The following is a 27,645-nucleotide window of genomic DNA, read 5'->3' as shown; positions in this document are numbered from 1 at the left end:
ACAAGCGATTCCCCAAATTACTGTACAAATTGGGTCGGTGGGTTAATGGATACATGATCACCGTAAATATATCAAGACGTCAATCAGCTGTGTGTAAATATTTGGGCAATCGGTTGGCACTGCCAGAATAACTGGCCTCTCTGGCCAGCGTTCATAACTTAAGCTTTTCAGTTGGCCAAGATGCTACGAGCCAAGATCTTTGCCTTGTTGGTGCTGTATGCCGCTTTTGGCCCAAGTTTGGGAGAAAACCTGGGAAAACCCAAGAAAACGGAACTTAAAGATGCAGTGCCCAGAGTTTTTTCCCGGCGACGAAGAGCGCTGTTGTTTCCGCCGGGCTCGTTTGTGAAGTTCACCTGCTCCTTTGCCACTGGACTTCTGGCGACCTATCCCAAAGGCATATCCTTTGTTTTAGAGGAAGCTGTCTATTTTCCCATACCCGGTGCTGTGGAGGATGTATACCCCAAGAAGTTTCTGCCCAAGACCACGACTGAAAAACCGGAAAAGCTGCCCGATTCAATTATTTACATACCCGGTACCGACTGGCGTTTTAAGGCCCAGACTTTGCCCAAACCCAAATGGAGACAACCGCCTCCGAAAACTCATCGCATCGACGACGATAGCTATGCGAATCCTTATAAGTGGCAGCATTGGAGTCAGAAACAAAAATGGCACACTTACCAATGGAAGGGCAGTGATCCAAGCAAGGCAAAGTGGTCGAAATGGAGCACACCTTCGCCAAAGTGGGAATCCAAATGGAAGCAGCACAAGTACAGTGGAGCCTGGCAGTCGCACCATTACCACGGCCACCGCGATCGCAGATCACTGTTTGATCGCTTCACCAAACTCAGTTCCCTGTGGGTATTTATGGAATATTTTTATAAAATTCTCCTATGATATGATACCTTTTTAAGGATTGGCATTGATGTAAAGTCCTGTATTTTGCGCACCATCTGTGATAGCAAAAGATTGCTGCTGCCACCTGGATATTCCATGCTGCAGGACATGTTGCGAGTGGTATTCACGTAAGTTGAAAACCTTCTTGTTAACAATTTAAATTCTTATTTAAAGTTGTATTTAAAAGTCTGCCCAGATTGGATGGCTTGGAGGATGAATACAGTCGCATAATGGACAAAGATGCTGATGAATGTGCAGCGGAGCTAAAGTCTAAGTGTAATATGAATTTATTGATTTGGCTGTTGAGCGGCAGACTTGAGTAAAGTAAAACTTATTTATCAGTCACGTATCTTGGTCTAAACTTCTTAAATTAAGTTCTACAATTGTTGAATGTGCAATTAACACCTCAGTACATTCGACTACAATGGTAAGCAGTACTTGGAAATTGGTACTGGTTGTCTTCACTTCGAACATCTCAATCAGTACTCTTTAGAAATGCGTCTCGATCTGTTGATCCTACTTACCTTCGAACTAATCCACTGGACCTTTGCCCAAGTGGACTCGAATCACACGGAGTTGAATCATGTGCTTGATAGAGTCTTCTCGCGTCGAAAGCGTTTCGTCTTATTTCCTTCAGGATCAAATTTGAAGTTCACAGGGCAGCTGAGTAAAGGTCTGATCTCTGCTTACCCAAAGGGTGTGAGTATGAATATCGAGCAGGCTTGTTATTACCCCGTGCCCACAAAACGCGAAGATGTCTACCCAAAACGATATCGTCAGAGAACCACGACCACGGTGAAACCAAAGACAACGACGGAACCCACCTACGTTTGGATACCCGGAACAAACTGGAGATTTAAGGCCACGCCTCTAAAGAAACCCATGCCAGTGAAACTGCGACAACGCATCGATTTGAGGCCCCAAAAACCAACCTATGTGGATCCTGGCAAGTGGGCACATTGGTCCAAATATGGCAATCGTTACGAAAACTGGTCGCCAGCGAATCACAACTATGAGAAGTACAGTCAGCCTGGCAGATGGAGCAAGTGGACCACGCAGTCGCCCAAGTGGTCAAAACGCTGGTATAGATCTGCAGATGGCGAGTACTACGATCCCGAGGTGGAACCCTATGAGGATGTGAGGTCTCAGCCGCTGTACGATCCCTACGATCCCGATATGGCACCACATGAAGTAGCTCACTATCCTGAATTGGCGCAACTCAAGGATATGCGGCACTACAACGGACATCGCGATCGCAGGCAGCTTTTTGAGCACTTCGATGGCTTCAGTAAGCTGTAAGGATGAGTCTTGAGTATAATTTATTATAAATAACTCCATATTATTAACTACTTTAGTTTGGGAATCGATGCCAAAGCCTGTGTTTTGAGGGCCATCTGTGATAGCAAACGCCTGCTGCTGCCTCGGGGCTACTCGATGATACAGGATATTGTGCGACTGGTTTTTACGTAAGTGTATTGCACTTTAACGATATCAGTTCTTGAATATTAAAACCCATTAAACACCTCAGACTGCCCACCACATCCGGCGTAGAGGATGAGTATTCCCGCGTAATGCAAATGGATGCGGAGGACTGTGACCGTCAGTTTCGGGACTCGTGTAAGCTGAACTTACTGGCCTGGCTAATGGGTGGCAAGTGGAACTGAATAAAAGCAACTTTGAGCAGACTTGGGGAATGGGTGTTTATTGTATGAACTGGGCCTGCCACATGGACTGCTTGCACTCCGGATAGAGGGCGGCACAGTCCGCCTTGGTGGCATGCGCCTTGTCGTAGTGGGTGTCGCGATAGGCAACCGGTTCGTTGTCCATGGCTTCCGGAAGGGTGAACACCGCACGCATCAGTTCGCCCACGAAGGTGCCGGGCTCCTCCTCCTCCGACTTCTGGCCCGTTTCACAGAGCGTTCGCAGTACGCAGTGGTGGCCATGGTGACCTCGTCTGCGGAGGAAGTAAGTCGTTTAGCATGCTAATTAGTGGATAAGTACTTCTCAACCGAAATCACTACTGAGTGTATGTACATCAAACTTGTGTTTCAACTTTAAGGTGGCTTAAAGGAATAAATCTACACAATGCTTAGGTATCCTACTTACTTGTCCAGATACTTCTCGATTCTCTCGTACAACGACTGTCTGCTACTGCGATGGTGCTTGATCTGGAGTTGCTCCAGGCGGCTCATCTTGTCCTCGTGCTCGGTGGCCACTCCGCTGCGTCGCTGGCGTTTATGCGGATTGGCTGCATCCGGAATGCTGCGCTTGCCAAACACCGGATATATGCGATGATGTCGAGGAGCTGGCCTGCGAGTGGGTCGACTGGTGGTGGTGGTGGTGGTGGTGCTGTCCTGTCGCCGCTGCGCCACCGGCGGTGCTGCCTGTTGACTTTTGTAGCCGTAGTATCTATCTTTGAGTCTGCCAATGAAATAGATAACTTATTAAAATATGAACATGCATAGGATACAACTAAGCAGAACTCAATACTTATTCCAAACAGAGCACTAAAATCCTTTCAGCAGGATAATGATGTTCTAATACATTTTCAAAATGAAAACTTCCTAAGTGTATAGTTTCACCTTGAGTTTAGAGCCCAGTAGGGATAGCGTGAGTTCTGGGCGTGAGAGTAGGGCCTCGTCCACTTGGCGAATGGATTGCTGGAGCTGTAGTAGTAGTGGTTATCCTTCCGCCTGCCCCCCTTTGGACGTGAGGAGTAATAACTATCCGCCAATCGATGCGACGGATGCATCGGAGTGCGGAAGACGGGCGAATGGCTGTAGTAGGAGTTGTAGTAGGAGTTGCTGCCACTCGAGGCGGAGGAGGAGCCGTAACTCGACAAATTGATGTAGTTGGGCTTGTAGTCCGCCGCCGGCCTGCTCGTCGTGGTAGTGGAGGCATCCACATCCACATCCACATCCACGTAGGTTATGTTCGACACGGTGTCGTTGCGACTGATGTCTATTGTGCCGTCCTCCAACTTGGTCAGCAGATCGTCCAGCTCCTCGCTGGGCGGCTTGCTGGGCAGCTCCCAGGCCAGCGCCACCGTAATGCCCAGAATCAAGTAGTTCGTGTGGTCCACCATTCCCACAATCTCGTCGTACACTGAACGGATGAAGATGGGGGGTAATTGAGGCATGTGATTTGCATTGAGACAGTGGCGTAGTTTGCGGGGTATTAATAAACAGGGTTTATAGTCGTAGGATTTTTACCATTAAATATTTGTGATAAATATGCACATATTTAAGATTTTAAATATTTGTATATTAAAATGATGACATCCCCTATGCACTACGCCACTGTGCTGTGACTGAGGACTTACCCATCTGAAAGGAGCTGCCCTCCGGAAATACCAAATAACGTCGTTTCCGGGACAACAGCTCCTGGCTGGCTGACTGGCTGTTCTGGACGGATGCGGACGCAGACTCATTCAGCCGCATCTCGATGAGCTGCTCCAGGCTGCTGTCCGCATTGTTTATGCTCAGTGATGGTGGGCTCCCGGTTGCCAACTGAATGGAATCCCCGCTCTTCAGTGCGTCGACCAAGTTGGCCAGCATGAGCATGGCCAGCGTCAGGATGGTCGGCCAGCAATTACCTATTGCAGAATTTCCCAACTCGATGGCGTTGGAGCAGCTCGCCTTCTTTGTCCGTGTCGACATTTTTCCAACCTGCTGTCGAAGCGTTGTCCATGCGGCAACTGTTGGCCAAGTATCGCGTTGCTGGCCCAAACCGAAGAAGAGGCAGCAGAAGCAGTGGAGTTCTTGGCCAAAACTTGGCTGTTAATTGTAAGTAGTAGTGGTGGTGGTGGTGTTGGCCAAGCAGCTTTCCCTCCAGAAAGTTTCCAGTTCGTTGAAATTCTTTTGCCCTCCTTTGTCTTTCATTAGTTTTCACACTTTTCGTCTCTCTTGTGTTTTGCCAAGTAGTTTGTCTAGCAGAAGAGCTGCTGCTTTTGCCTTTGCCTTTTGCTCCGTGTGCTCATTGGTCTATTTAGAGGTTCAAATTACTTTTTCACGCTCCCAACTTTTGGTTTATTCGTTCCATCCCGAAAGTAGCACACTTCCATCTTATTTCGATAGCACTGCGGAGTTGAAGTTGAAGTAATGTGATCACTAGTCTCCGTTTTTCCGGGTATAAACTCGAATGCTCGATGCTCAAATCGGAAAATGCTTTTAGCTGCAAGTGAGGAAACTTCCAAATGACTTTTGCGCAATCTTTCTTTACAATATTCGACTAGCTTTCTGTTTGGGTACTCAAAGTCAACTACAACATTCACTAAATAGCTCATTAATTCCCAAAGTTAGTTAAGCAATAGAAATTAAAAATTTTATATATAATTCCGAATAAAACACAATAGCATACTCATATTTCCCAGGATTTTATTATATTTCTTGTTCAGTCCAACCAGAATGTGTGATTGCATTCGCCGTAGATTTGCCGACAGTCGCCCGGTTGCCGATGTGCCTCCAGATAATGAGGTGACATCATAAGCTCCAGTTCCGTCAGCTCATCCACATCCTCGCTGCTGGGCAACTGGAAGATGGCCGAGAGTAGTTCCATTATAAAGCTTTGCGGCTTGACCGCCCTCGTCCCTCGCAGGACATGCCGTTGCCTTTGGGCGGACTCGCAGAGCGCTCGCAGCACACAGGATGTGCCATTCAGTCGTCGCCTGGAGGGGATTACAGGTTTACTACACCACTGAGCGAAATGCTTCATGGCATTGGGCGTCTTGCACTCACGACTTGTACAGGCGTTCGATTTTGCCAAAGAGCAGCTGCCTCGAGCTGAGATGCTGTTGCAGATGGAATCGCTCCAAGTGGGCATCCTGCTCCAGATCGCGTCGCCTCCGCCGCCTGGCGAACACGGGATAGATGTGATGTTTGGGTGGTGCGCGCAACACTTGTCGTGGTCGCTGGGTGTAGGCATAGCTGCAAAATAAGCAAGATTTTTTATATATTTAATATTTTAACTTTAATATGTGCATTTTAACTTTATTGTGCATATCTCATCTTTACTTACTCCCACTTCGAGGGTCCCCACATGTGCTGCTTTTGGCGCCAGTTCTGCTGCACCCGCTGTCCATTCCGCGTCCACCAGTTGTCCGTTCCCGTCGTCGCCGTCGCCGCCCCCGCCTCCCCCCTCTGCTGCCACTCTGCGGGCGACTGTCGCGCATGCCAATTAGCAGGAATCGCCGCCTGGCGCTGCTGTCCATTTGCATTTGCATACGCATTCGCATTTGCATATGGGTATGAAGCGGTCGGGATGCGCTGGATATTCGTGTAATACCACGACGAGTGGGAGTCATGCTCATTGGCCGCATATGCCGGTGGATTCGCTGGCGGTGCGTGCACTGCCTGCCAATTAGCCGCGCCTGTTCCTCGATTGTCCAGTTCCAGATTCAGGGACTGGGAATGGGATAGGGATAGGGACTGGGACGGGGACTGGGACTGTGTCTGCTCCTGGGAGAGGGACTGCGATGGAGGGTCCGATTCCGGATCGGAAACGCTGCCATTGCGGCGGACAGTGCCGATGGTGCCGTCGTTGATGCGCGTGAGCACGTTTTCAATCAGCTCGCTGGGCGGCTTACTGGGCAGCTCCCAGGCCACGGAGCAGGTGATGCCCAGGATGGCGTAGTTGGTGTAGTCCACGATGGGTATGATGATGTCGAACACCAGCTGAAAGGAGGAGCCCTCGGGGAAGAGCAGGTACCTTTTCTGCCGATGCAGTCGCATCATCGCATCCCTGCCAGATTCAAGTGGTGCAGTGGGCGCAGCAGCAGGAGCAGTTGTGGTGTCCACTGCGTGGGAGTCATTCGAGTGACCATTACCCCTGGGTGCATGATAATTTTGGATGAGGCAAAGAGGCAGCAGCAATATGAGCAGAGTGCCGACTCCAGCACATCCAATTACTTTGATTGTTTTTCCCATTTTTCCTTAATGGCAGCCAGCAAAAGTCACTTGGTCAACACTTGACAGCCAACATGGAGTTCTAATGGAGGTGTTTTGAATGGGAGAGTTGTAGATAACATGTAAATATTAATGCCAGAATTTAGTCACTTATTATAAGTACTAGTTTGGTAGCTATGCAAGTGGATATTTATATAAAAATGTATTTACAATTTTAAACTTAATTCAGGAGCAGAGTTTTTGAAGCCAATGGCTACTTTACTATTTTAGAGCACCAATCACTTATTCCTCAATTCGTATCTTCACGAATTGTGCCCCTTTTGTTCACTAGTGTAATTGAGCAATCGAACATTCCGATTGCTGCGTGCCTGGGCACTCACATCGAAAAAAGCGGCGACGAAATTTGCATAATTTCACTTTAGCTGTGACGCTTCCATTTGCCGGCAATGCCAATCATGCGTTAAATTAATGCAATTTTCGACAATATTCGAGGCGCAAGAGATGGCCGATGTTCGCTGGTCAATTGGTCGATGGTCCAGTTTGATTCCGTTCCAATCGGGGCTGTACAATTAAAACTGCCATTTTTCGAGAGGGGCCGAAACTGCGGACGGAATTGAACGCGAATTTATGAAGCAGATAATTACCATTAGAGGCGAATTGGTTTCTCGATTGGGAGCGATTTGCCTCGTTCTAAACTTTTTATTTTACGATATGTTGATGCCATTAGCTGTCCGAATCGAACTGATGCCAGCGATTCCGGCCAGCGGATTTTGGGCCAGTTCGGGATGGCAAAGTTTAATTGTACAATTAGCACCCAATTGAGTGTCGTTAACTCGATTCGGTGCCATCCCAAGTGCTCTTCGCAAGGTGCTAAATAGTCCGATCCATTTGCAACGCATCTCCCAATCGGAATGGCCTGCAGTTGAAATACTAATTCCTCGATTTTTTACTCTAACCATTCCATTCATTTGGTACATTGTCAAATTGCCCGGTAACAGATTGTTTAATTACTATATTGGGACAGTGTTTGCTGGCTTTTTTTGTTCGCGCTAACAACCGCAATAAATAATCTTTAAAGTGACAAGTTGGGTAAAAACAAAAACAGTAGCTCATGGTTAATTTTTAAAATATTTTAATCACTGCAGCTTTCGAAAGGATTAAGCGTGTCACGCATTTGGTGAAATTCTCAGCTTGATTAAGTGGCTTTTAATTTTCACATTTTATTTTAACTCTTTATATTCAAACCCAAAATTAATGTCACGGCGAGGCTTTTTTATTAATTCTTCTTGAACACTATTATTTAATATAAATTGGCCAATAAAAATGTGTATGTGGTAAATATATTTCATCTTTAATACTTGCCCAAGTTTTGCGCTATAAACTGCGGATTTCCATTGGCCACAACAATCAGCTTACGGCTGCTGGACAGGACAATGGTGGAGAATGGACAGCCAGGAACACCGCTTGAAGCAAGTATCCTCCATTGGGGAGCGCCATCCAAGTGGCAGACAAAGAGCCCGTGGCTTGCAACAAAACCAGGTGGCAACAGAGAGTCTTTGCCAAAGGCGATTGAATCCCGGCACATGCACAATGCCATTCCGGTCACGGAGTACTGGAGCTGGGTGCAGTTGGAGGGCAGATGGTTTAAGGAGGCATTGCATCTCGAAGCCACGTAAGCGTTCCAGGTTCCAGTTGCGGTTTCGATGTTCACTATTGATTCCATCCATTCATTTTTGAATACAATAACATAAATAGACGATTATGTTCTGCCTTAAATATTCATTTGAAATGTGGTCTTTGAAGCTTTTGTGGTTTTGAAATTTGGTTAGATCTAGCTTCAGATGCAATTTAATTGGACATTTTACAATTCAGTTAATTTATACAAATTAAATTGGTTTCTTCAAAGATTTGCCACACTTATTTCCTCAGTGCATAATGGTAGTTTTCCGTTAACTTTGCGATTTCTCAGTCTGTCAATTTCTTTGGCAAACTAAGAGCTGAGTTTCCCAATGCAGCCGCAAGTTGCATCGGCTGCAAAATTAGTTGACCATGCACTCCAGTGGCAAACAGTTCCAGCCGAGTCCTTCCTGCGTCCTGCTCCTGCTCCCGCTCCTGTTCGTCCTTGCAGCGAGTATTGCAGGAGATGGGAATGCTAGCAATGCTAGCTCCGGTTTGGGCCACAGTCGCAGCAAACGCTTGGCCATTTTCAATGGCCAGGGCACAAACAAGGTTTGACCATCGATCCAACTTTGTCATTCCGGCTCCTAATTGTTCCTCGCCCAGTTGGTCGGTGGCTTGGCGTTTCCCATCAAACAGACGGATACGGTGCAGTCGGTTTGGGGATTCGTCAACTACCAGGCGCAATACGTGCCATCGCCCATCCCAATCTACTGGTGGAGTTTCTGGAACACCTCGGCTTTTGTGTCCACCGCCAGGGAGTGGAGGCAAGGCATCCACAGCCGGGTTGCCCAGGACGTGACACGAGTGTGGCTGTACGATGTCGTGGAGACGGGCTTGGAGCGGTTGGTATTGTGTGGCTCATCTGTCATCGCCTTTTACTCGGTTATTCCTATTACAGGTTCGCAGATCGGAATGCAGGTGCCTGTTTGCTGAAAAGTATCTGTGAGATATCCCAACGCCCCTTTATGCACAATCACATTTTCGGCGAGATACTCAATGCGGTGCTGGTGTACGTATAGTTTTCACTACCTTTAAAAAGCTACAGGAAAATGCAGCACTTGTTATCTGCAACCATTTAACAGTCCATCGCTGGATAATGTGCCTGAAAAGTATCTGCATGCCCGGAATGCCGGAAAAGCTGGTGCCAATTGCCGGAAAACGTACAGTGACTGCAGCAAGGAGCTCTGGCATAAACTCATGCAAATGGCCAGGATAACCATCTAAGTATAATAAAAAATAATTCAGTTGCCAGTCTCTTCAAGCAGGGGAATGGTTCATTTATGTATTTAATATTATTTTAGAGATTTTTCGGTTCATAAACTAGTGCATTTTGCACAGTATTTAAGCGTCTACGCTCTTGAATGCAGCCAAAAGTTAAGCCACATCAATTTAAATTAGTTTCTCGAAATTCGTGCTGTGTGCTCCTTTGCATTTGTCTTTTCGATACGAGTTGCTGGTATTTTTATTGTCTCGCTTTTCTTTTTTTTTTTTTGGTTTTTTGTGGCTGGTGCTCGTGTGAGATTTTTACTAATTTCCAACCAAGTTGAACTGTAAACAATGTCAGCAGAGAAACCAAATGAAAACAAATGCAGCTAGCAAAACACCGACGGGCAGCAGCCGCGGTACAGGGGCTCCTCGCACTAACGAACAGCAGTCGTCGCAGCAGTTGCAAAAATTTTGCAGCATGCAAAACATTTGTCAAATGTAAATTAGCAAAGAAGTGCGAAGGGGTAAAAGGAGGAAAAGGTTCTGCTGCTTCTGCGGTTTTTTCTCCTGCCAGTGGCGCCGTTTTGAGGGGGTGCGGAAACGGGGGTGGGGGCGTGGCAGGATATGGGCGGCTTAGGGGGCGGCGTTGAACGGGTGTTTGCCTGGTACAAATCGCATAAAATCACACTTAATGCCCGCAGGCAACATGCAGCATGTAAAAAGTGCAGCGAGGCGTGAATGTCGCTGGCACACAAACTTCTCCATGTGTGCGGCACACACACCTACACAAACACACACACGCGGAGAAAATTAATTAAAATATTACATTTCAATATTAGTCCTTTAAAGCATTTATTAAAATATAATTTGAAATATTTGTTAAATATTTGCAATTATTTGTAGGAATTTGCAGTCCATTAAATTAATTCTTTTAGCTAATTAAACGCGCAATAAATTACGCATGGTATTCATTATTTTTTGCAGTGCACTCACACGCACATACACATGCTCAGGCGGTGGTGCAATGTTGCAGCTGAACGCAAATGCGGAAGCATTAACATGGTCACACCCCCCCGCTCCTCGGAGTCGTCCTCCTGTTTGCGTCTATTGTTCGCAATTATCATGGAACGCAAAAGGCAATGCTTAATTTTTGTTATCCGAAACTTTTACTTTGCCCCGCTGCACTCACACACACCCCTCCCCCCCTGCCACCAAAAAAAACATAAAAAAAGACACACAGAAAAAAAAAATGATGATAAAAATATGCAAAAGTACAAGTCAAACTTTAATAAGCGCCATTTCTGCTCTCCGTGTCGTTCTCGTTTGGTTTTTGGTTTGGCTTCTGGTCCACACGGCGTATGAGCAATTTGCATTTGTTTGCGCCACGTCCTTTTGGATCCTTTGGGGGAGCAAAACAAAGTTCTAGGCGATGCTCTCAAGTGAATTTTATCGCACCCAGATAGCAAACAAAACAAGTTTGCATTTGTATGCGAGGTAGAGCCTTAAGCAAATTCAAGTTATAATTAAATTTTGGAAATGCAAAGGCACTGATGACATCTGAAAAAGTGCCTCCAAGAATACCGAGTCCTTGAATTAAATTAAATTAAAAATAAATGCTGGTCTTTAACAAATGCTGAATGTACTTAGATACAGAGTACAGAGCTATGAACTCTTCAAGAAAATGTGTTTTCTAAATCATGATCTATGGTTTAGCAGCTCTCGTTTCAAGTCACTGACTCTGAGATTATTTCACACCTGGCTGTGAAGTCCATTGAACTTCTGGAACCGGAATCTTAACGGGAACCCTATTTCGTCATGAGATTGTTACAAATTCTGTGGGAAATATGGGACAGTTGGCTAATATAATTAGCACCTTGGCTTAATCACTGAAAAGAAATTAGCAAAATGTGCGGCGCTACACCTTTTATTTATATTTTCGAGCTGTCTGACTAGGGTTGTATTCAGCTTGGATTCAGGCATTTTAATTATGTCAAATTTACTCAGCTTTACGCTGCCGTTCTGGCTGCCATTTCAGTAGCAGCTCTTTCTCTCTGTAATTTCCGCTGCTGTTTCTGTTGTTAGCTGGCAAATGTCAGCAGCCAATTAGGAGGAGTGAGCCAAAGGATGTGCCGCTGCGTCTTCGTCATCGCGAGTCAGTCAATGTCACTCTGGCGTTGTCCACCGGCGCAGTTGCCCCACCACCCCCCCCTCCCCTCCCCGTCAAAGTCCCAAACTCCCCAGCCTTCTCAATCTTCACAGTATTCTCAGCCAGCTAGCTAGCTTTTCCAGCCATCTGGGATAATCGGGGGGATTTTGGATGCCAATGCCACTCCAGCGGCTGTCTTGGCCTTGTCATCATTTGCATAAGAAATTTATCTCAATGAGTAGCTAATTGGGAAATTGTGACATGCCCCCTCTGCACCCTTGTGCTCTCCTGGCCAGAATCTCTGGCCCAGTTCCCCTAAGTCAACAAAAGGGCTGCGCAAATCCATGGCACGTTAGTTTTATTGCACTAATCCTTGAACTAATTTGGGGAGGCGGCAGCGAGAGTGATTCGCTGATGCCGAGAGTCTTGGGATTTTAAAATTAAGTCTGGTCTAGGCATATTGGTTTTTATAAAGCCAGCCAGAGGAATAGAGCAGGGAATTTGTAAGATAAAAGTACATAAAGATAGAATTACTTTAAGGTAGCGGTGCACTTTAAGATAGAATTACTTTAAGGTAGAAGTGCAAGCTTGAAATAAATCAATGGGTTAATACGCTAATAGCTCAAGGTCACTGGAATTTTGAAAAGTTAAAAATTATAAGAGAAACCTAACTTTGTAACTGCGCGGTTGCTATTCGCGTGGACGGCATTGTGCAAAGCGCGGCAATCAGCGTTTGACTAACTAATTGCGTATACGCCATGCTCTCTGCCGTATCATATACGGTTTAATTTAGACACACACACACGCAGGCACACGCGATCCTGGCCACAAACTGAATTGGCTAACTGAGCTCATTAGCAGCCGCTGTCAGGGTCCATATTCCCTAACTCAAATCCCCCCAGCCGCCGAACAAGATAGCTATGCAGATAGATAGTTAGATAGATAGAGAGCCCCAATCAACCGACCAACCAACCAACCAACCAACCAACCAAGCAATTACATGTTCGATAATGTGAGGCAAACCAAATGAAATTAATTGCACATTTTAATTGACAACGCATCAAATCAATTTGCATGCCAGTCACGGCCCCACCACCTCTGTTCGATTAATGAATGAATGAGTGTGTGGCATACAGATGAATGCAACTGCACCCAGGATGTGCTGCCCTTTTCCGCCCAGTCACATGTCCTTTACGCATGCATAATGAGCCAGTGCAGCGCAGCAGATGCTCATTTCGCAGGTCCTTGACGGCCCATAAATTACCCCTAGTTGTGCGCTAATCTCGTCTATATTGCATTGGCCCAAAATCACACCGATGCCAATGTATCGGATACCATCTGTATCTGTATCGAAGTGGGGGCCAAATAACTTACCACCACACCTGTCGGCTCATATTAATTTTGGATGTCGAAGAGCCGTTTAGCCGTTTAGTTGTAAATTGCCTTTATTCCTAAGTAATTAAAATGGCTTTCATGCTGACAATTAAAATATTTATTTGCGCTTAGTAGCAAGCGAGTTTTTATTATTTCACATTTTGGGGCAACAGCAAACTGCTTTTATATTTTCAAACAATTTATTGACTTTTATTTATTTGCCAAGTGCTTTGCATTGTAAAAAGGACAGAAACTGTATCAATATGAATAAATATATAATTGGCAGATCGAGTAGGAGAACTAAATGAAATTGCAAAGTGCCAGCTATCAGATTTAATTCGGAGCAATTAAATATGGTTATTTTGTTATATCGGATAGATTTCACACATTGCATTTTGAATACAAATAAATTGGCATTTTATTTACAATGTTAGCAGTCGATAATGTTTGAAGTCTTAATGCATTTATGGTGATTTCATTTGCTTACTTACTGACTAAAGTAGGTATATATTTATCTTTATATATATATATAATTATATTTCAGGGTATTTTAAATTTAATTGCAAAAACATCCAAACTCAAAAAATTACAAGGAAAGCGAGAAAAATGCAAGCAACAAATGAGAAAATTAAACTGCAACCAACAGCAACAAAAATTGCGCTGTCAGCGAATGAAACAAGTAAAAAATTGAGTTTTCTGTGAAATGTAATAAATAAAAATGTAGTGTATTTCCATAACATATAAATAAAAAAATAGTAAGTTGGCAAAGGATTCAACAAATACTTAAACATTACATAATGTAACTCTTAATAATGATACACAAATGTAATAAAGTTTCTTTAGCCGATTTGAAATGAATCCAGTGAAGGTAATGTGAAATGTGGTTGTTTGGGTGGTTAGGATATTTGGTGACTGGATGCCTGTGGATCGAGTAAGGTCACTTGCAGTGCACAGGTGATGGATGGAGTTGACCTCTTGATGCAGCAATTCAACGCACGCCAGGATAATTAATAGTTGATTAAGGCTGTGGAAGGAGCTCGCTGCTGCGTGTGCATTTAAGTACATGTGTATTTTTGCATTCTTTTTTTTTTTTTTTTCTTAAGTAGGACAAAGTTGTGGCCCAATAAACTCTTAAAGTTTTGCGGTCAATGTCCCAGTGGGAGCACTGCTGCCACTCCGAATCGTGTGTATCCTTGTGGCAAAGTTCTGAGTGGAGAGCTCCCGCAACTGCAATTTAATGGCCTTGTATGCGTGCATGTAATTTATGTTTTTCAACTTAATTAAAGTTAATTCTTAATGCCGCTGCGGTGGGCGACAGGTTTTCCTTGGCAAGGGCAAAGGCAAAGGCAAAGGCAAAGGGGCGTGGCAAGTGCATCAAAGGCTGCCGCAAACATTTTAACACCACTCGGCATTTTCGTGCTGGTGACATTAAACAGCTGGAGCACTTTTGTCATGCAACGAGGTCAACAATGGCCAGCGAGTCCTTGCTACGCCCGGTATCCTTTTTTGGTTTCCTTTTTTTTCGTGTTGATTGTATTTGTTTGCAGCTTTTGCCCAACTGCTCATTTTCAGCTGTTTAATAAAAATGCCAATTAAATGCATGTCGCTGATTGCCACACGCACCATACAGCGGCTGCCGGAAAAACAAAAAACAGAAAACAGAAACACTCATCCTGCAAACAAAACCTGCAAATGGCACACAAGTTAATTATAAATTGCAAATGGCAACAACACCGAATAAATATCATCAGCAGCCACAAGCACTTACAGAAGGCTGTCCACAAAAATCTGTAAAATCTTACAAATTGCAAAGCTTTAATACTTAACTTTTATGATACTCATTGAGGTTTAAAGATTGTTATAAATGTAGCAACTGAATATATTTAGTTTACCCTTTCAAAGGGTATTAAACATAACTTAAATGAAGATGAACACGCTTGTGCTGAAATAAAGTTTTTAATTTGTATTAAAAACATGCTGAATTAACAATTGTATAAAGTTTTTTTGTGCCATGGCACGAACTTTAATGTTTAATCACTCGAGGCTTCAATCACTTTGAAGTGCTTTTATTACATTCAGTATTATTATTTTAGGCAATCAGTCCGTCAGTTTTGTGTGTATATTTGTTTATTTGGATGTGCAATTCAATCTGCGTCTTGTTTGTTTTATGTAGCTCTAAAAAAACAAACCCGTTCACTACACTGCTGTTATTTGCCAGAAGTTCAGTGGTGGTTTCCTGTTTAGAAAACTCCGCATATGGAAGTGTCCTCGAAATATCCCATTTAGTTTAATTAGTTTAACATTAATTGAAACATGCTTATTTTTTGTACATTATCTAAAGATACTTATTCACATTTATTTGGCCAATCTGTTCGCTTATCCAGGTGCGTAGTGTTACACATCGTCCGTGTATGGAGATATGCTGTCGAAGCTCAAAGGACAATGGCTGTGCATGATTTGCTCGCAGTTCTCCTCCCGCAGATGCGGCATGTGCCGCTTGTCGTGCTCATCCAGGCTGCAATTAAGTAAAGTGTGTGGTTGGGCGCATTAATGTACTATAATGTACAACTGGCAGGCAGGCAGGCACTCACGTAAATACGTATTTCAAGAGCTTAAACAAAAATCCCTGACCATGATCCCCGGCGAGGGCGGTGCAGTAGGCCTTCAGGACACAGGCTCGTCCATCCAGGCCACTGCGATCGATCAGCTCGTGGAGCAACTCGTAGGTGTCCCTGCGAAAGGGCCTGTTCTCCCTTTTGACCAACACCGGCGTATTGGCCCGAAAGCCATAGCCATGGGCCCACACAATCGGCGATTTGATCACATTGTTTTTGGCATTGACGCGAAACTTTAAGGGGTATTTAATATTAAATATAATCTATGCAACTCTTGTAAAGGAGCTCTAACTGGAAAAATCTCAACTCAAAATCCTTTTTCAGTTAGGGCTCCTTGTGCTACCCACAAATATACGAGTGGTCTCTATAATATCCAAATATCTCTTCGCTCGACTGTGGATGGCTGTGGAGTTCTGATCTTGGCCTGCAACCAGCGCCAGAAAAGTGAGAATTAGACCCAAGCGAACCGTGACCATTGTAACCAATGTAAGAACTCAACTAACAGCAAAGTAGGAAATGAACAGCCTATGATAGTTATTAACTCAAATTAAAACTGGTTTCTTTGTGTTTATGGACTTATGAGCATAATGCTAATTAACTGCGTTCGACTCATCCGAAAAATGAAGCATATGCTCGACTTACCGGAATATCAATTTGAGCATTTTGAAGAGCATTCCGCTCTTCTGCTTGGGATTATCCACATCGTTGATGGCGGTGCAGAATGACTTCAGCATGCAAGCTCGGCCATCGAAGCCATGGCTATAAGGAAACATTTGAATATAAAGGTTAAATGGATAAACAGATGTAGTAGCATATCTTAAGAATAGAAAACGCACCCATCCAGAGCGGTCTCCAGTTTGGAGAAGAGGTCCCTCTTGAACAGGCGGAAGAAGACGGCATTATCCTTCTTTTGCTCCTCGATGGAGGGAAAGGGATAATTGGCACGGAAGCCATAGCCGTAGGCCCACAGAGTGTTGATTGTCCACAGATTGTTCTTGCCATTGGTGCGCCACTGCAGGACATCGAAGGAGCCAATTAAAACTGGACAACATACCATACCTATGTACCATATATGCAACCTATACGCACCGACATACGTGATCCCTTGCTGAATTGTAGATAACGCTTGCCACGCCGCAGTATCCTTGTGGAATTGCCGGATGCGGAATGGTCGAAGTCGGAGCTGGGAATATTGCTGGTCGATGATAGACTGGCCAACATGGGGCTCTCGAAATGTTTGGACAGTGTGCTGAGCCCCTCGGAATTGTCAACGGGTTGGGGTTGAGTGAGGAGGGGTGAATGGGATGCCAGGATGGGCACCACCAGGAGCAAGTGCAGCATCAGCAATGCCAGCGCTGACAGGTGAGTCATGTTGCTGAATTTCCAAATGTGCACTAATTAATACTTTCAACTGCTATGGATTTTCGGCCCCGGGAACTACTTCAATTCTTGACGTTTTTCCCACTTAATTGCCACGCTCACATTGTTCGTCGTGGACGACGGGTCTTGTGTCCAGTTCCAGTTCCCCTGGGCTACTGATATAAGCTTGGATATATATTTAATCTGGCTGACATAAATACGAGAGCCAAAAAAAGAGAAGCAAACAAACCAACAAACAAACAAAGAATTTCTTCTTGCTGGCGTTGCTTATTTATTTATTGCTCTGTGTGGTGCGGTGACATCTCGTGTCTTGGTCATTCTATCCATTCTAACCATTCTGCCCATTCTGTCCATGCCATCCTGCTACGGAATTCTAGTTTCTAGTTCTGGACATGACGTTTACTTGTTAACACTTTTCGCTCCATCTTTCAGCTTGAGCTGCCTCTTGTTGACGTCCCCAATTTCCCCGTTCACCATTATAAATGGGGCCAGTGGAGCATGTGGATGAGGTGTGAACACCTGGAAGTGGTTCTATACGCGGTGGGTGAGCTCCACATTAGCGGGAATTTGTGGTAGTAAAGGAATTTAAATAGGTAAATATTTTTTCAGGTTATCGCATTCGTTATAGTTTAATAAAAAGCTAAAATTGGATTTAAATTGTCAATTTACTATTCTCTCAGATTTTATTGCGCTCTAAATTACAGCCCATATTTCTCGATGCCCAAATGATGGCTGTTTTTGGCCCATAGTCGTAAATAAGTCAGCCGGTCACCTAATTTTCACTCATTGTCCAAGACAATGCCAACTTTCCTTTTGATTGATTTCGCTATTCGAAAAGAGCAGCAAAGAAACTTGGCCCAATGTATTTTTATTTTTATTTGGCTTCAATTGAGGCTTGTGTTTCCCACTGCCAGGATGATAATGATGGGCCAGAAGGTGTCGGGAGACCGACTGCCACATCAGTCAGCCGGAGTCTGCCCACAGACACCATCAATTCCATTTGGTGGAGGAGTGGAGGTGGGATGGCGCTTGCCAAACTTGCAGCTGGCCAGAAGAAGATACATGAAGTGTCATTTTTTAACCTGGCTCAACAAGTGCCCTTTTCAACTTCCCCTCGCACTTGCCCCTCTCGCAACGAAGTTGACACTTGAAAGGAATTTAATGCGCAACACTTTTAGGAATCGGAAATTTATTAGGCGTAATAATTTTTCGGCGGTGTGGTATATTTTCCAAATGCCAGTTCCAGCAAGGAGAAATGGCAGTTGTACTGCGTGCAGTCGTCGGTATGTGCATTGCGATATGCCTGATCATAGTGCACTATATCCGCATTCTCGTGCAGTTCCCGTGTGAAAATCCTCTGCTTCGGCAAGCTGTGGATATAGTTGGATATATGAAGATTTTTGGATATTTGAATACTTCTTCATGGGGAACTTACCTGAATATGGTGCGCAGCATCTCGCCCACCATGCTCATCTTGGTGCGCTGGAAGTACTGGCGACTCTCGCAAAGGGTTCTCAAGATGCAGTCACGTCCATTGTAGCCCATGCTAAATGCATTTTAGGTTAGTAAAAAAACAAAAAATAGTTGCACTTTAGAGTGTACTAATAATTCCATAAATAAAGTTAAAAGTATGGTAGCAGCTACACAAATAAATCAAGAATCCGCCCTTACTTATCCACAACCGACTCGATCTGCCGGTAGATGGCGCTCCTCGACCTTCTACGCAGGACTGCTGGAGCCACAGGATGCGTGGCAAAGCCGTGCAGATGCTGCAGCACCCACGTGGTATTCGGCAGGTCGTAGGCCACACCCCAATTCAGGCCGAAACTGTTGTAGCCATAGTACGGATTACCAATGATGCCCACGGTGAAGCAGACGGCCACCTGATCAAGGAGACGGTGACACAAAAATGGACTCACAGCAGGAGGGGATTGGTCGGGGATGAGACATACGGAAAACGAGGAGCCCTCGGGAAAGCTGAGATAGCGCTTCGGGCGACTGAGCACTCGCTGCCAACGGCGATGCAACAGATGCGAGGCTGTAACCAGAGACTCTGGCGTGGATGTGGTGGAGTCATCCGCACGTTTCATCATAGTCATCAATGTTGGCGGTGACCATAAATCACGGCTGACATTACCGGGGAAAAGCGAGGGCGTGGCATTTGTCGTTGCAATTAAATCGTAAATCAAAAACTTTGCAACAATTAAACGATAATTAAACAATGCGGAGTGCGCGTAAATCATGGCAGCAAAGAGGAGCAACGTGGCACGTGCCACTTCAGCAGGCGACTGAAAACTGTAAGCTGCAAGCTGCAAACTGCCAACTGCAAACTGCCAACTGCAGTGGAAACTTCACTTCGGGCCAAAGGAAACTGGCCCAAGTGCAAATGTGTCAATTGTCCGTTAACGTTTAGAATGCTCTTCAGACACTTGCAGCAGTCACGTTTACAATAAACATGGCACCGGCCCAAAAGGTCGATGAGCAAAGGAGGAGGAGGAGGAGGGTGGCAAGCATTCAACTTAATTGAATTGCCTGTGCCGACACTTGCAACTGCACCACCTGTACCTGCATACCCATCCACCATACCCATTCCCAGCACCTGTCGATGCCAGGCGAAAGGTCGAAGCGCCTGGGTGGGCAAAGTCAAAGATGCGATGACAGAGATCGATGGGCTGGACGGCAATGGTGTCCATATTTGCCAACTCTGCTGCACGGCGAAAGTGCAGTGCAATATTAGTTCACACCTCAACTGATTGGGTGACTGGAAAGGCCTTGCTCTGCTAAAAGAGTTCCACTCATCGAGACTGGCTAATAGCTAAATTATGCTTGGAATAAATTATAAACAGATTTAGATCAGTTTGAGATATACATTTGCTTTGATTAAATAATGGGAACCACATGAACTGGCACATAATGAACCGCTTAAAGCAGTTTGCCTCGAAATAGTATAATTTGCCGGGGATTTTAAGCCTGGGAGTGCCCCACCATTCAGGGCTAATCCCCGCCTGAAACAGTGGCGGCTGTCAACTTGAATGCTGCGGCCTGGGCGACAGGCGAGCAAACAAACAAACAACTTCATTAACCCCATAGGGCATACATCGCATACACAAGGACTCCCACTACCACTGTCACTGTGTGAGTGCCACATGTGAATGTAGTTGTAGTTGCTATATGTGGGGATATATACATACATATATATCGGATAGAGGCAATTGAGGCCAGGGAAGGCGCTTAGCTGACCCATTAGAGGGAGAGGCGGTCGTAAACCAGAGGAGCCAATGCCAAAAGTCAGGGGCGAAATTGCCGGGCATCAATTGTGGGACGCTAAGCAAAACAGACAATCGAAAAGCGAAACCAATCGAGGGAAAACAATCATGAAACACAAGACGAGCTAACACCCAACACACAACACCCAACACCCAACACACACACACATATTCAAGATACAAGTCACCGAATTCCCGACACGTGAAGCTAAGGTCAAAGCCAGGGGAAAATCCTGCGAAGGATGTCAAAAGGAAGAAGCCAGCCGGTCGAAGGACAAATATGGTAACTTTTTGACGACCACTTGAAGCTTAGTCGCTCCCAGGAATTGAGGCAGAAACTCAAGTCGTATCGAAAAGGGGATCAAGTCCTTTGATTACCATGACAACGCCCATCACCGAATGTATCTCAATGTGCACATGTGTGTGTTTGGGTGTGTTGGTGTGGGTGTGCGGATCGTTGATAAGACATTTTACAGATTGCAGATAGTTTAACGGCCAACCGGCACATAACTCTGCCCCAATTACGGCCTAATTTGCTATGCATTTTTCGCATTTGCTCCAAGTTAAAGCTGCCGGAACCGCAGACCTCGACTTCGACTTCGACTCACGGTCCTCTACGGATATTAAACTATTTCCGAAGCATACAAAAAGCCAATTTAAATGCTAATATAAAATACCAACATTTTATTATTATGCCATGAGCACGCATCGCAGAGTAGGGCGGTAATGTGGGCGTTATGGGGTGGTGGGTGGTGTGGTGGGCGTGGTCTGGTAGGGACAACGACCACTTTGGGTGCGAAGTTTCCTTGGTCGCACTGTGCGTGATAAGCCAAGTGGCTTGACTTGGCTGATTTTGGCAGCGAAGGCAGGACGAAGAGCCGGAAGATGTCCTGCCACTTGAGCCATGCAAAGTATCTACATATGAGTAAGTGGGTGGTTACAGTGCGTTTCGCAAATAAAAAGCCCTACAAGTCATTAATCAGCGCGAATTTATGCGAGTAATTCAAGACTGCTGCTGAGATGATTTACGTTTCTTAATTGTGCTAATAAATCATTTGTATTGATAGGATACATTTGAATTATAGTTATACAGTTACTTATATACTTTAAACTACTTTTATTAACAGAAAATAGGCAGTAAACCTAGTAATTTAAATAAATGTATTATTTGCTCAAGTGAAGTGAACTTTAATGTTTTGTTTGATAAACTTTATGATGAGTTCATTCCCCAATTCAGGGAATACAATACGTTTTAAATATGCTTTGTCTGCACGGGAGCCCTTGGAATCTCAGCTTTGCCTCTATTTTCACACCCAAATGGACCTGAGTTGGTCAAGTGCCTTTGACCCATGAATCCCTATCTATGAATCCCTATCCATGAATCCCCCCCCTGCCCACTCACCTGTCTATCATTGTCTCCAGGCGGCCATAGAGCTCACGTCGATGTCTGCGCTTGATTTGCGCCTTGGCCGACTTCTTTGTGGTCCACCCGTGGGCATTCTGCAGCACCCAGGTGACATTGGGCAAGTCGTAGGCGACGCCCCAATTGATGCCCAAACTGAGGTACAGCAGGTTGGGGTTGCCAATGACACCGGTGGTCAGGCAGACAGCGCCCTGGAACACGGTCACAAAAATGTTTTATTCAAATAGGTTGAAGTAGCATTGCTTGCTTCCAGCTTCCATTCATTTACTTTTGCTTTTCTATTTTCTATTATTATTTTTTTCTGTGCATGAGTTTTGTGTCCCATTGTTGGAGGGTTCGTTGACTCACCGATGCTGATGAACCCTGTGGAAAGGCCACAAAGCGCTTGCCTCTAGAGAGTTTCCGCTGCGACGATGGGGCCGCATGTGGTGTCAGTGGGTCCTGGTCCAAGTCCTGGTCCCGATCGAAGTCCTGTTTCCCCTGTTGAGCGACGATGCCGAGTCCTGGCGGAGTCAGCGTGACATTGTTGACTTTGCCGGCTTCGTGACTCGTCGCCAGCGGAGCAAATTCATCCGGCAAACTGCTCTGGCATTCGCCCAAAAGCCATGCCGCGCACACGAGTGTCAGCCAAGTCGCAGACATAATTCCAACTGAATCATAATTCCAGCTCTTTGTCTCAGCGTTCGATCAAAATGGCAACTTGTTAATTGAATTAGAGCCCGGCCAAGTGACCCCTTTCCACACCATAATGCCTTGACCAAATAGCGGCTCCGGAACAAATTGGATAGCCACGCGAACGGAATGGGAACATTACTTATTCAATCTGGAGTTAAGTGTCGCTCCGGCAGCAGGCTGGTTACTCAGTTCTTGGCCAGCTTCGCCATGGCAAGCTTAATATGGTTACGCGTGGCGCTTTTGGCCATTTTACTGGCCTTAGTTGCGGCAGGAAATGGTACTACATCCCTAATGCTGAAGTCCAACTCCGGGAATAGAGGCGTGACCTACATGCACGAGAAGATCCATCTGCTCCATCGCCAGAAGCGCTGGCTCACCTTTGAACTGGGATCCGCTCTCACGGTGAGTAAATATTCATATACTATTTAACTGATTACACTTACTTACTTTTTCTGATCACACAGTTCACTGCCAATTGCGCCAAGGCGGTTCTGGACACGATTCCCAGGGGACTGCTGTGGCTGGCAGAGATTACGAGTCTTTACGAACTACCCGCTGCCATTGAAGATTGGATACCCAGGCGTGTGGGCAAACCCAAGGTGAAACCACCACCTCCACCACCGCCTCCTCCTCCGCCACCTCCGCCGCCACCACCACCAGCACCACCGGCGCCACCTGGTGCTCCTGTTTATCCCAATTCCCTTCCAGCGCAACCCGTGATTGTGCCGCTGAATCCCGCTGATCCCATACAGTCCTTCTACTTCGCCTACCCGCAAGGCATACCCACGCTGAGTCGCCGCAAATCCTATTCGCAGCAGATGCAGCTGGGTTGTCCAGCCTCGCATCTGGTCAAGGATATGTACGGCGCCTACTACTGCCGACCATCGGCGATGTCGCGCCGGTTGAGAAGGGAACTGGAGAGCCAGGGAAAGCGGGTGATCAATGAGGCACAGAATCCGAACGGCATGCTCTTCGATCTGGTTTCCATGATGGCCACCATGTAAGCACTGATCCTTATGCAAAGTATAATATTTAAGTTCTCTTCCTGCAGGTTTAATTACCAACCCAACTACTGTGTGATGCGAACCCTGTGCGAGGCACGTCATCTGCTGGCTCCGCCGGGCTTGACGCTCTTCCACGACATCTTCCGCATCATGCTGCGCTACGTGCATCCGGAGATTGCCCACAAGCCCAAGTACCGGGAGGCCTTCACCGCCGGCCACTCGCTCCACAAATGCGCCAGTTTGTATGGCCCACATTGCCGGCAGAGTTTTTTGCTGCTCATCAGCGAGCGATTCCAGGAGAAATACGCACATTGATTGTGTGAAGGGGAAAATATGGAAAACACACCAATGAATTTATCGAACTGGACGTGGACACAGCTAGCTGCTATGATACCCTGTACAGAGTTAATGCACCGCGTTGCATGTTCACTTTGATTGCAATAAACGGAATTGTAAATAAGCGAGGTATTTCTGCATGCAGATTAGGGGTATTGGTATGCATATACAATTTTTGATAACAATTTGCATTATTAATTAATTTATAGAAGAGATGAACGGAAAGTACTTAGTAGTATTTAGAATACCCCTTTACTTTGCCCCTTAATTTCTGGCGCTTACTGAAGCTCGTTACGATGTTAAAAAATCAATACTTTCGTGCAGTAAGCTTGTATTTACAATTTGTGTAATATTTCCACAGTTCAAACAATAAATACAAATGAAAAACGAGTGCATAAATTGATGAGCAAATGAAAAAAATGAATTTTATTGTGCGCCGCAGCAGAAAGTTGAATGAAAATTAAGTAAATACTCGTACATCGACATTTTTATTGACCATTTTTTTGGCCACTTTGTGGTGCGCTTCAGCGAAAAATGCAGCGCATGTGAGTTCTACCATTCTACCGCTTATAGTAGTTAGTTAAAATTATTAATGCTTTTAATATACCCGCTTCACTTTAAGTTTCCGAACTGTGGTGACAGAAATGTGTCTGATGTTGAAGTAGGGTATGGAAACATTGATGGATTCCCAAGTGCATGGAACTCACTCTCCGGGGATCCGAACTGGCAATTCCATAATTTGTGCTGTTTGTTTTTCGCTTCACAATGCTGACAATTGGAGTGGAAGTGGAAACAAAACAAGTGTATTTCCCACTGTTGACAGAAATTTACATGCTACGGCAATCAGTGTTGGCCATGTCGATGGGAGTCAGGGGGGGAAACCAAACCAAAACTCAATCCCTGGTAGGAGCAGCACCTCACAATGGGCACTTGTTAAAAGCAGACTTTGCAGGCAACCGCTAATCAGGGCAATCAACACGGCACTCGAACTAATAAGCCGCTAAAGCGACTGGTTGCCTTTTCAGTTTTGCTGGCATTCAGTTACCAACGGAACGTTCTACCGACAGTATGAGACTCTCCCCAACTGGCCACTTCAGTTTGCTGGCACTTTGCCTCCTGCTGCACGAGGTGCAATCCCAGGTGATGTCCATGTCACCAGCTGCGAATGGCACACGGAGCACAGAGGAGGTGACCAAAGTTCTGCGCCGGCACAAGCGTTATCTGGCATTTCCGGAGGGCTCTTCGGTTTCGGTGTGAGTGTGTTGATGGTCAGTTGGCCAGTTGGCATGGTAAACGGCTCTAATGGTGGTCATATCCTGCAGGGTGCCATTTGCATGACGATCGGCATGATTGGCAACCCAGATGTCGACTATCTCAGCTGGGCGGTCAACTGGGGCGTGGCCTACGATCTGCCCAACCACCAGTGGGTCATCCAGCATGCTCATGGACTCAATGCCACCCTGGCCAAGGACACCATCAAGCGGCGATCCCGACGAGCTTTCTACGATGAGGTGCAGTCCATATTTGACAAGTGAGTGCAACTTAATGTAATTGTGTCCCTTATGAATCAACTTTTAATACCACTTCCTTGATGCTCTGTTAGCATGGGATTCAATGGTCGTTCGTGTGTGGCTCGAGCTCTGTGCGAAAGTGCGCGGTTCATGCTGCCGTCCGAGGAACGTGGCAACATGTTGCAGGAGCTGGTCAGGACTGTCTTCAGCCTGCCCCCCTCCCCTGTGGCTGCCCACGAGCCGCAGGCGCATCATCAGTACGATCGCATCTACCGGCGCTCCAAGCGGAACTCACGGGAGTGCCATGAAATCTATCCGGGATGCCAGTTCTCACTGCTGGCTTTGGCTTTGGGCAAATACATGGCAGCCACTACCACGAAGTTCAGTTCATTCAACTACATGTGAATGCAAAAATGATTTAAAATGATAAAAAATAAATACCAGGAACAGTTGTTGATTTGTTTTACTTTTCTAAAATACAAATATTTCATTCCCATGTGGATTAATTCAAAGTAAAAGACGGACTGGTTTTTTTTTAAAACAAATTATTTTCATTCTTCTTTATTTAATAACGCGTAACATTTATTTATATAGTAATTGTTTTCTTTTAATGTGTTGTCGTTTTTTAATTGTTTTCAATTTTAGTGTTCTTTTTTTTCGCAATTGTTGCTATTATTTCAATTTGTTTTTGCGTTAGCTTAAGTTCGTTAATTAGTGTCTTACATTTAGGTTGTTAATGCATTTCTTTTTATACTGTTGTGTTAGTCAACATATTTATTCTTCTATCGATTTCGTTTATTCTGTTTAATATCTTCAATTTATTTCAATTTATTTGTGTATGATCTGGTAATTTTTGATCAATTTTTAATTTGCAATTTTCAATGTTCAATTGTTTGCTTGCTGGCTGCGCGTGAGTGTAATTAATTTAGTTTCGGTTTGTTATGTAATATGTTTGCTGTTTTGTTGTTCAAGAGAGTTTTGAATATATATTCAATATATATATATATATATATATATATATGTAGTTATCATATATATATTTACGCACGTATTTGTTATGTGAAATGTAAATGCAACGCTTTTCCGTTTAAGTTTAAGTATTGTGTCACATTTATCTGAATTATACTGATGCACAAATGTCCATTTTACCACCACTTTCGCATTAGGTTCGCATTTTGCTGATCTTGCTTTGATTTGCAGTTTCAAAATTTAGCTTAGTCTATACTTAGTCGCAAGTATTTTACATAAATCGGATTATCGTTACTTAGCTTACTTACGTTATGCGATTCCATTTAACTAAATTTTCAATTTAGTCAAAATTGATTCTCGTGTAGAATTTTTAGCGAGCGCTTGGGACGCCTAACTAAATGTTTACTCCATACTTGTATTTATATCTGGCTTTATTTTACTGCGTATATGTATGTATATTTATCGTTAATTATTCGGTTTTAGGTTTTATCTTTTTTTGTTTTTTTTTTTTTTTTTTGTTGAGCAATTTGCCGTTAGTTTGGCCCGTGGGCGTTTTACCTTTAACTTTAATATTCGTGGTGTTGTTTTCCCCAGTGAGTTGCAAGACTTTGAGATTTGCCATTTGCTTTGATTTGTTTTTGAGTTAAAAATCTTGACGCTAAAATTGATTTTGCTTTTCATATCTCGATCGAACGAATTGAAAGAAAATTTACACAAAACTTGCAACGGAAGCACTTAAATCTAACGGCACCTAATTGTTAATACAAAAAATATACATGCAAGTGTATATGCATAGTGTATACCTCCTATATGCCATATATCTTCAAATATAATATATAGTTAGTACACTATAGTTAAACACTCGAGCGATTTCTTGTTTATGAATTTACACATTTGATTTTGGCTTTATCGCGCACACACACACATGCAATGCCATTCACCCAATTTCATACGAAACACATACGTACACAAGCATAAAATATTTGAGTTTATTCGTGAATGTGTGTGTTTAGCTTAGGGTTGTGTGTGTGTATTGTGCTGCTTGCAAATCTGCTTCCTTTTTTTTATGTCAACGATTAAAAACCTCTTCAAAAATGTATTATCTTTTGAATTTATGGAGGTGCTTCACAAATTGATAGATTTAAAATCCGCTAAAATTTCCATTGCATGCTTTTAGCCGCTTCAAGGGGTTAATAACCGGAAATTAGCATTGCATACGCCTTTAAATGGGATTTCTATGCTCCAGCAATTTCTGAAGCACCT

General features: G+C 44.6%; 9 protein-coding genes across 10 annotated transcripts; 5 read left to right on the top strand and 4 right to left on the bottom strand.

Annotated features, from left to right (window-relative positions):
• The first annotated feature begins 98 nt into the window (after positions 1-98).
• LOC6538723 lies at positions 99-1,217 on the top strand. The gene is made up of 3 exons (XM_002099202.3): positions 99-854; positions 912-1,022; positions 1,082-1,217. Exons 1-3 carry the CDS (start codon positions 181-183, stop codon positions 1,215-1,217), a joined length of 921 nt encoding a protein of 306 aa, XP_002099238.1. The 5' UTR covers positions 99-180.
• A 172-nt stretch (positions 1,218-1,389) lies between these two features.
• On the top strand, positions 1,390-2,558 carry LOC6538722. Its single transcript, XM_002099201.2, has 3 exons — positions 1,390-2,189; positions 2,250-2,360; positions 2,423-2,558. The coding sequence occupies exons 1-3, from the start codon at positions 1,390-1,392 to the stop codon at positions 2,556-2,558; spliced, it is 1,047 nt and encodes a 348-aa protein (XP_002099237.2).
• Positions 2,559-2,577: 19 nt separating this feature from the next.
• On the bottom strand, positions 2,578-4,646 carry LOC6538721. The gene is made up of 4 exons (XM_002099200.3): positions 4,217-4,646; positions 3,477-3,999; positions 3,001-3,315; positions 2,578-2,848 (listed from the first exon to the last, which is right to left on the bottom strand). Exons 1-4 carry the CDS (start codon positions 4,551-4,553, stop codon positions 2,596-2,598), a joined length of 1,428 nt encoding a protein of 475 aa, XP_002099236.1. The 5' UTR covers positions 4,554-4,646; the 3' UTR covers positions 2,578-2,595.
• A 610-nt stretch (positions 4,647-5,256) lies between these two features.
• On the bottom strand, positions 5,257-7,531 carry LOC6538720. Its single transcript, XM_002099199.2, has 4 exons — positions 7,442-7,531; positions 5,911-6,879; positions 5,631-5,819; positions 5,257-5,560 (listed from the first exon to the last, which is right to left on the bottom strand). The coding sequence occupies exons 2-4, from the start codon at positions 6,816-6,818 to the stop codon at positions 5,287-5,289; spliced, it is 1,371 nt and encodes a 456-aa protein (XP_002099235.1). The 5' UTR covers positions 6,819-6,879; positions 7,442-7,531; the 3' UTR covers positions 5,257-5,286.
• A 1,315-nt stretch (positions 7,532-8,846) lies between these two features.
• LOC6538718 lies at positions 8,847-9,701 on the top strand. The gene is made up of 4 exons (XM_002099197.2): positions 8,847-9,026; positions 9,081-9,319; positions 9,376-9,486; positions 9,560-9,701. The coding sequence occupies exons 1-4, from the start codon at positions 8,847-8,849 to the stop codon at positions 9,699-9,701; spliced, it is 672 nt and encodes a 223-aa protein (XP_002099233.2).
• A 3,407-nt stretch (positions 9,702-13,108) lies between these two features.
• On the bottom strand, positions 13,109-17,537 carry LOC6538717. Its single transcript, XM_002099196.4, is given in 6 exon segments — positions 13,109-15,718; positions 15,795-16,089; positions 16,159-16,211; positions 16,461-16,577; positions 16,655-16,830; positions 16,908-17,537. Coding segments are annotated over 6 exon segments (1,044 nt in total). The 5' UTR covers positions 17,190-17,537; the 3' UTR covers positions 13,109-15,597.
• An 833-nt stretch (positions 17,538-18,370) lies between these two features.
• On the bottom strand, positions 18,371-23,182 carry LOC6538716. 2 transcript variants are annotated; one of them, XM_039375724.2, is made up of 6 exons: positions 22,236-23,182; positions 21,867-22,078; positions 19,151-19,325; positions 18,870-19,081; positions 18,634-18,744; positions 18,371-18,568 (listed from the first exon to the last, which is right to left on the bottom strand). In XM_039375724.2, the coding sequence occupies exons 1-6, from the start codon at positions 22,527-22,529 to the stop codon at positions 18,391-18,393; spliced, it is 1,182 nt and encodes a 393-aa protein (XP_039231658.1). In that variant the 5' UTR covers positions 22,530-23,182; the 3' UTR covers positions 18,371-18,390. The 2 variants fall into 2 exon arrangements, with proteins under 2 accessions (XP_039231658.1, XP_015048988.1); XM_015193502.3 differs by lacking the exons at positions 18,870-19,081; positions 19,151-19,325 and having other exon boundaries at positions 22,236-23,180.
• LOC6538715 lies at positions 22,689-23,881 on the top strand. Its single transcript, XM_002099194.3, has 3 exons — positions 22,689-22,964; positions 23,027-23,562; positions 23,614-23,881. Exons 1-3 carry the CDS (start codon positions 22,689-22,691, stop codon positions 23,879-23,881), a joined length of 1,080 nt encoding a protein of 359 aa, XP_002099230.3.
• A 407-nt stretch (positions 23,882-24,288) lies between these two features.
• On the top strand, positions 24,289-25,852 carry LOC6538714. The gene is made up of 3 exons (XM_002099193.3): positions 24,289-25,153; positions 25,225-25,433; positions 25,506-25,852. The coding sequence occupies exons 1-3, from the start codon at positions 24,971-24,973 to the stop codon at positions 25,816-25,818; spliced, it is 705 nt and encodes a 234-aa protein (XP_002099229.1). The 5' UTR covers positions 24,289-24,970; the 3' UTR covers positions 25,819-25,852.
• The last annotated feature ends 1,793 nt before the right edge of the window (positions 25,853-27,645 follow it).

This window comes from Drosophila yakuba, chromosome 3R, assembly GCF_016746365.2.
Source record: "Drosophila yakuba strain Tai18E2 chromosome 3R, Prin_Dyak_Tai18E2_2.1, whole genome shotgun sequence".
NCBI classification, from domain to species: domain Eukaryota; kingdom Metazoa; phylum Arthropoda; class Insecta; order Diptera; family Drosophilidae; genus Drosophila; species Drosophila yakuba.
This window is presented reverse-complemented; position numbering and strand designations above follow the sequence as displayed.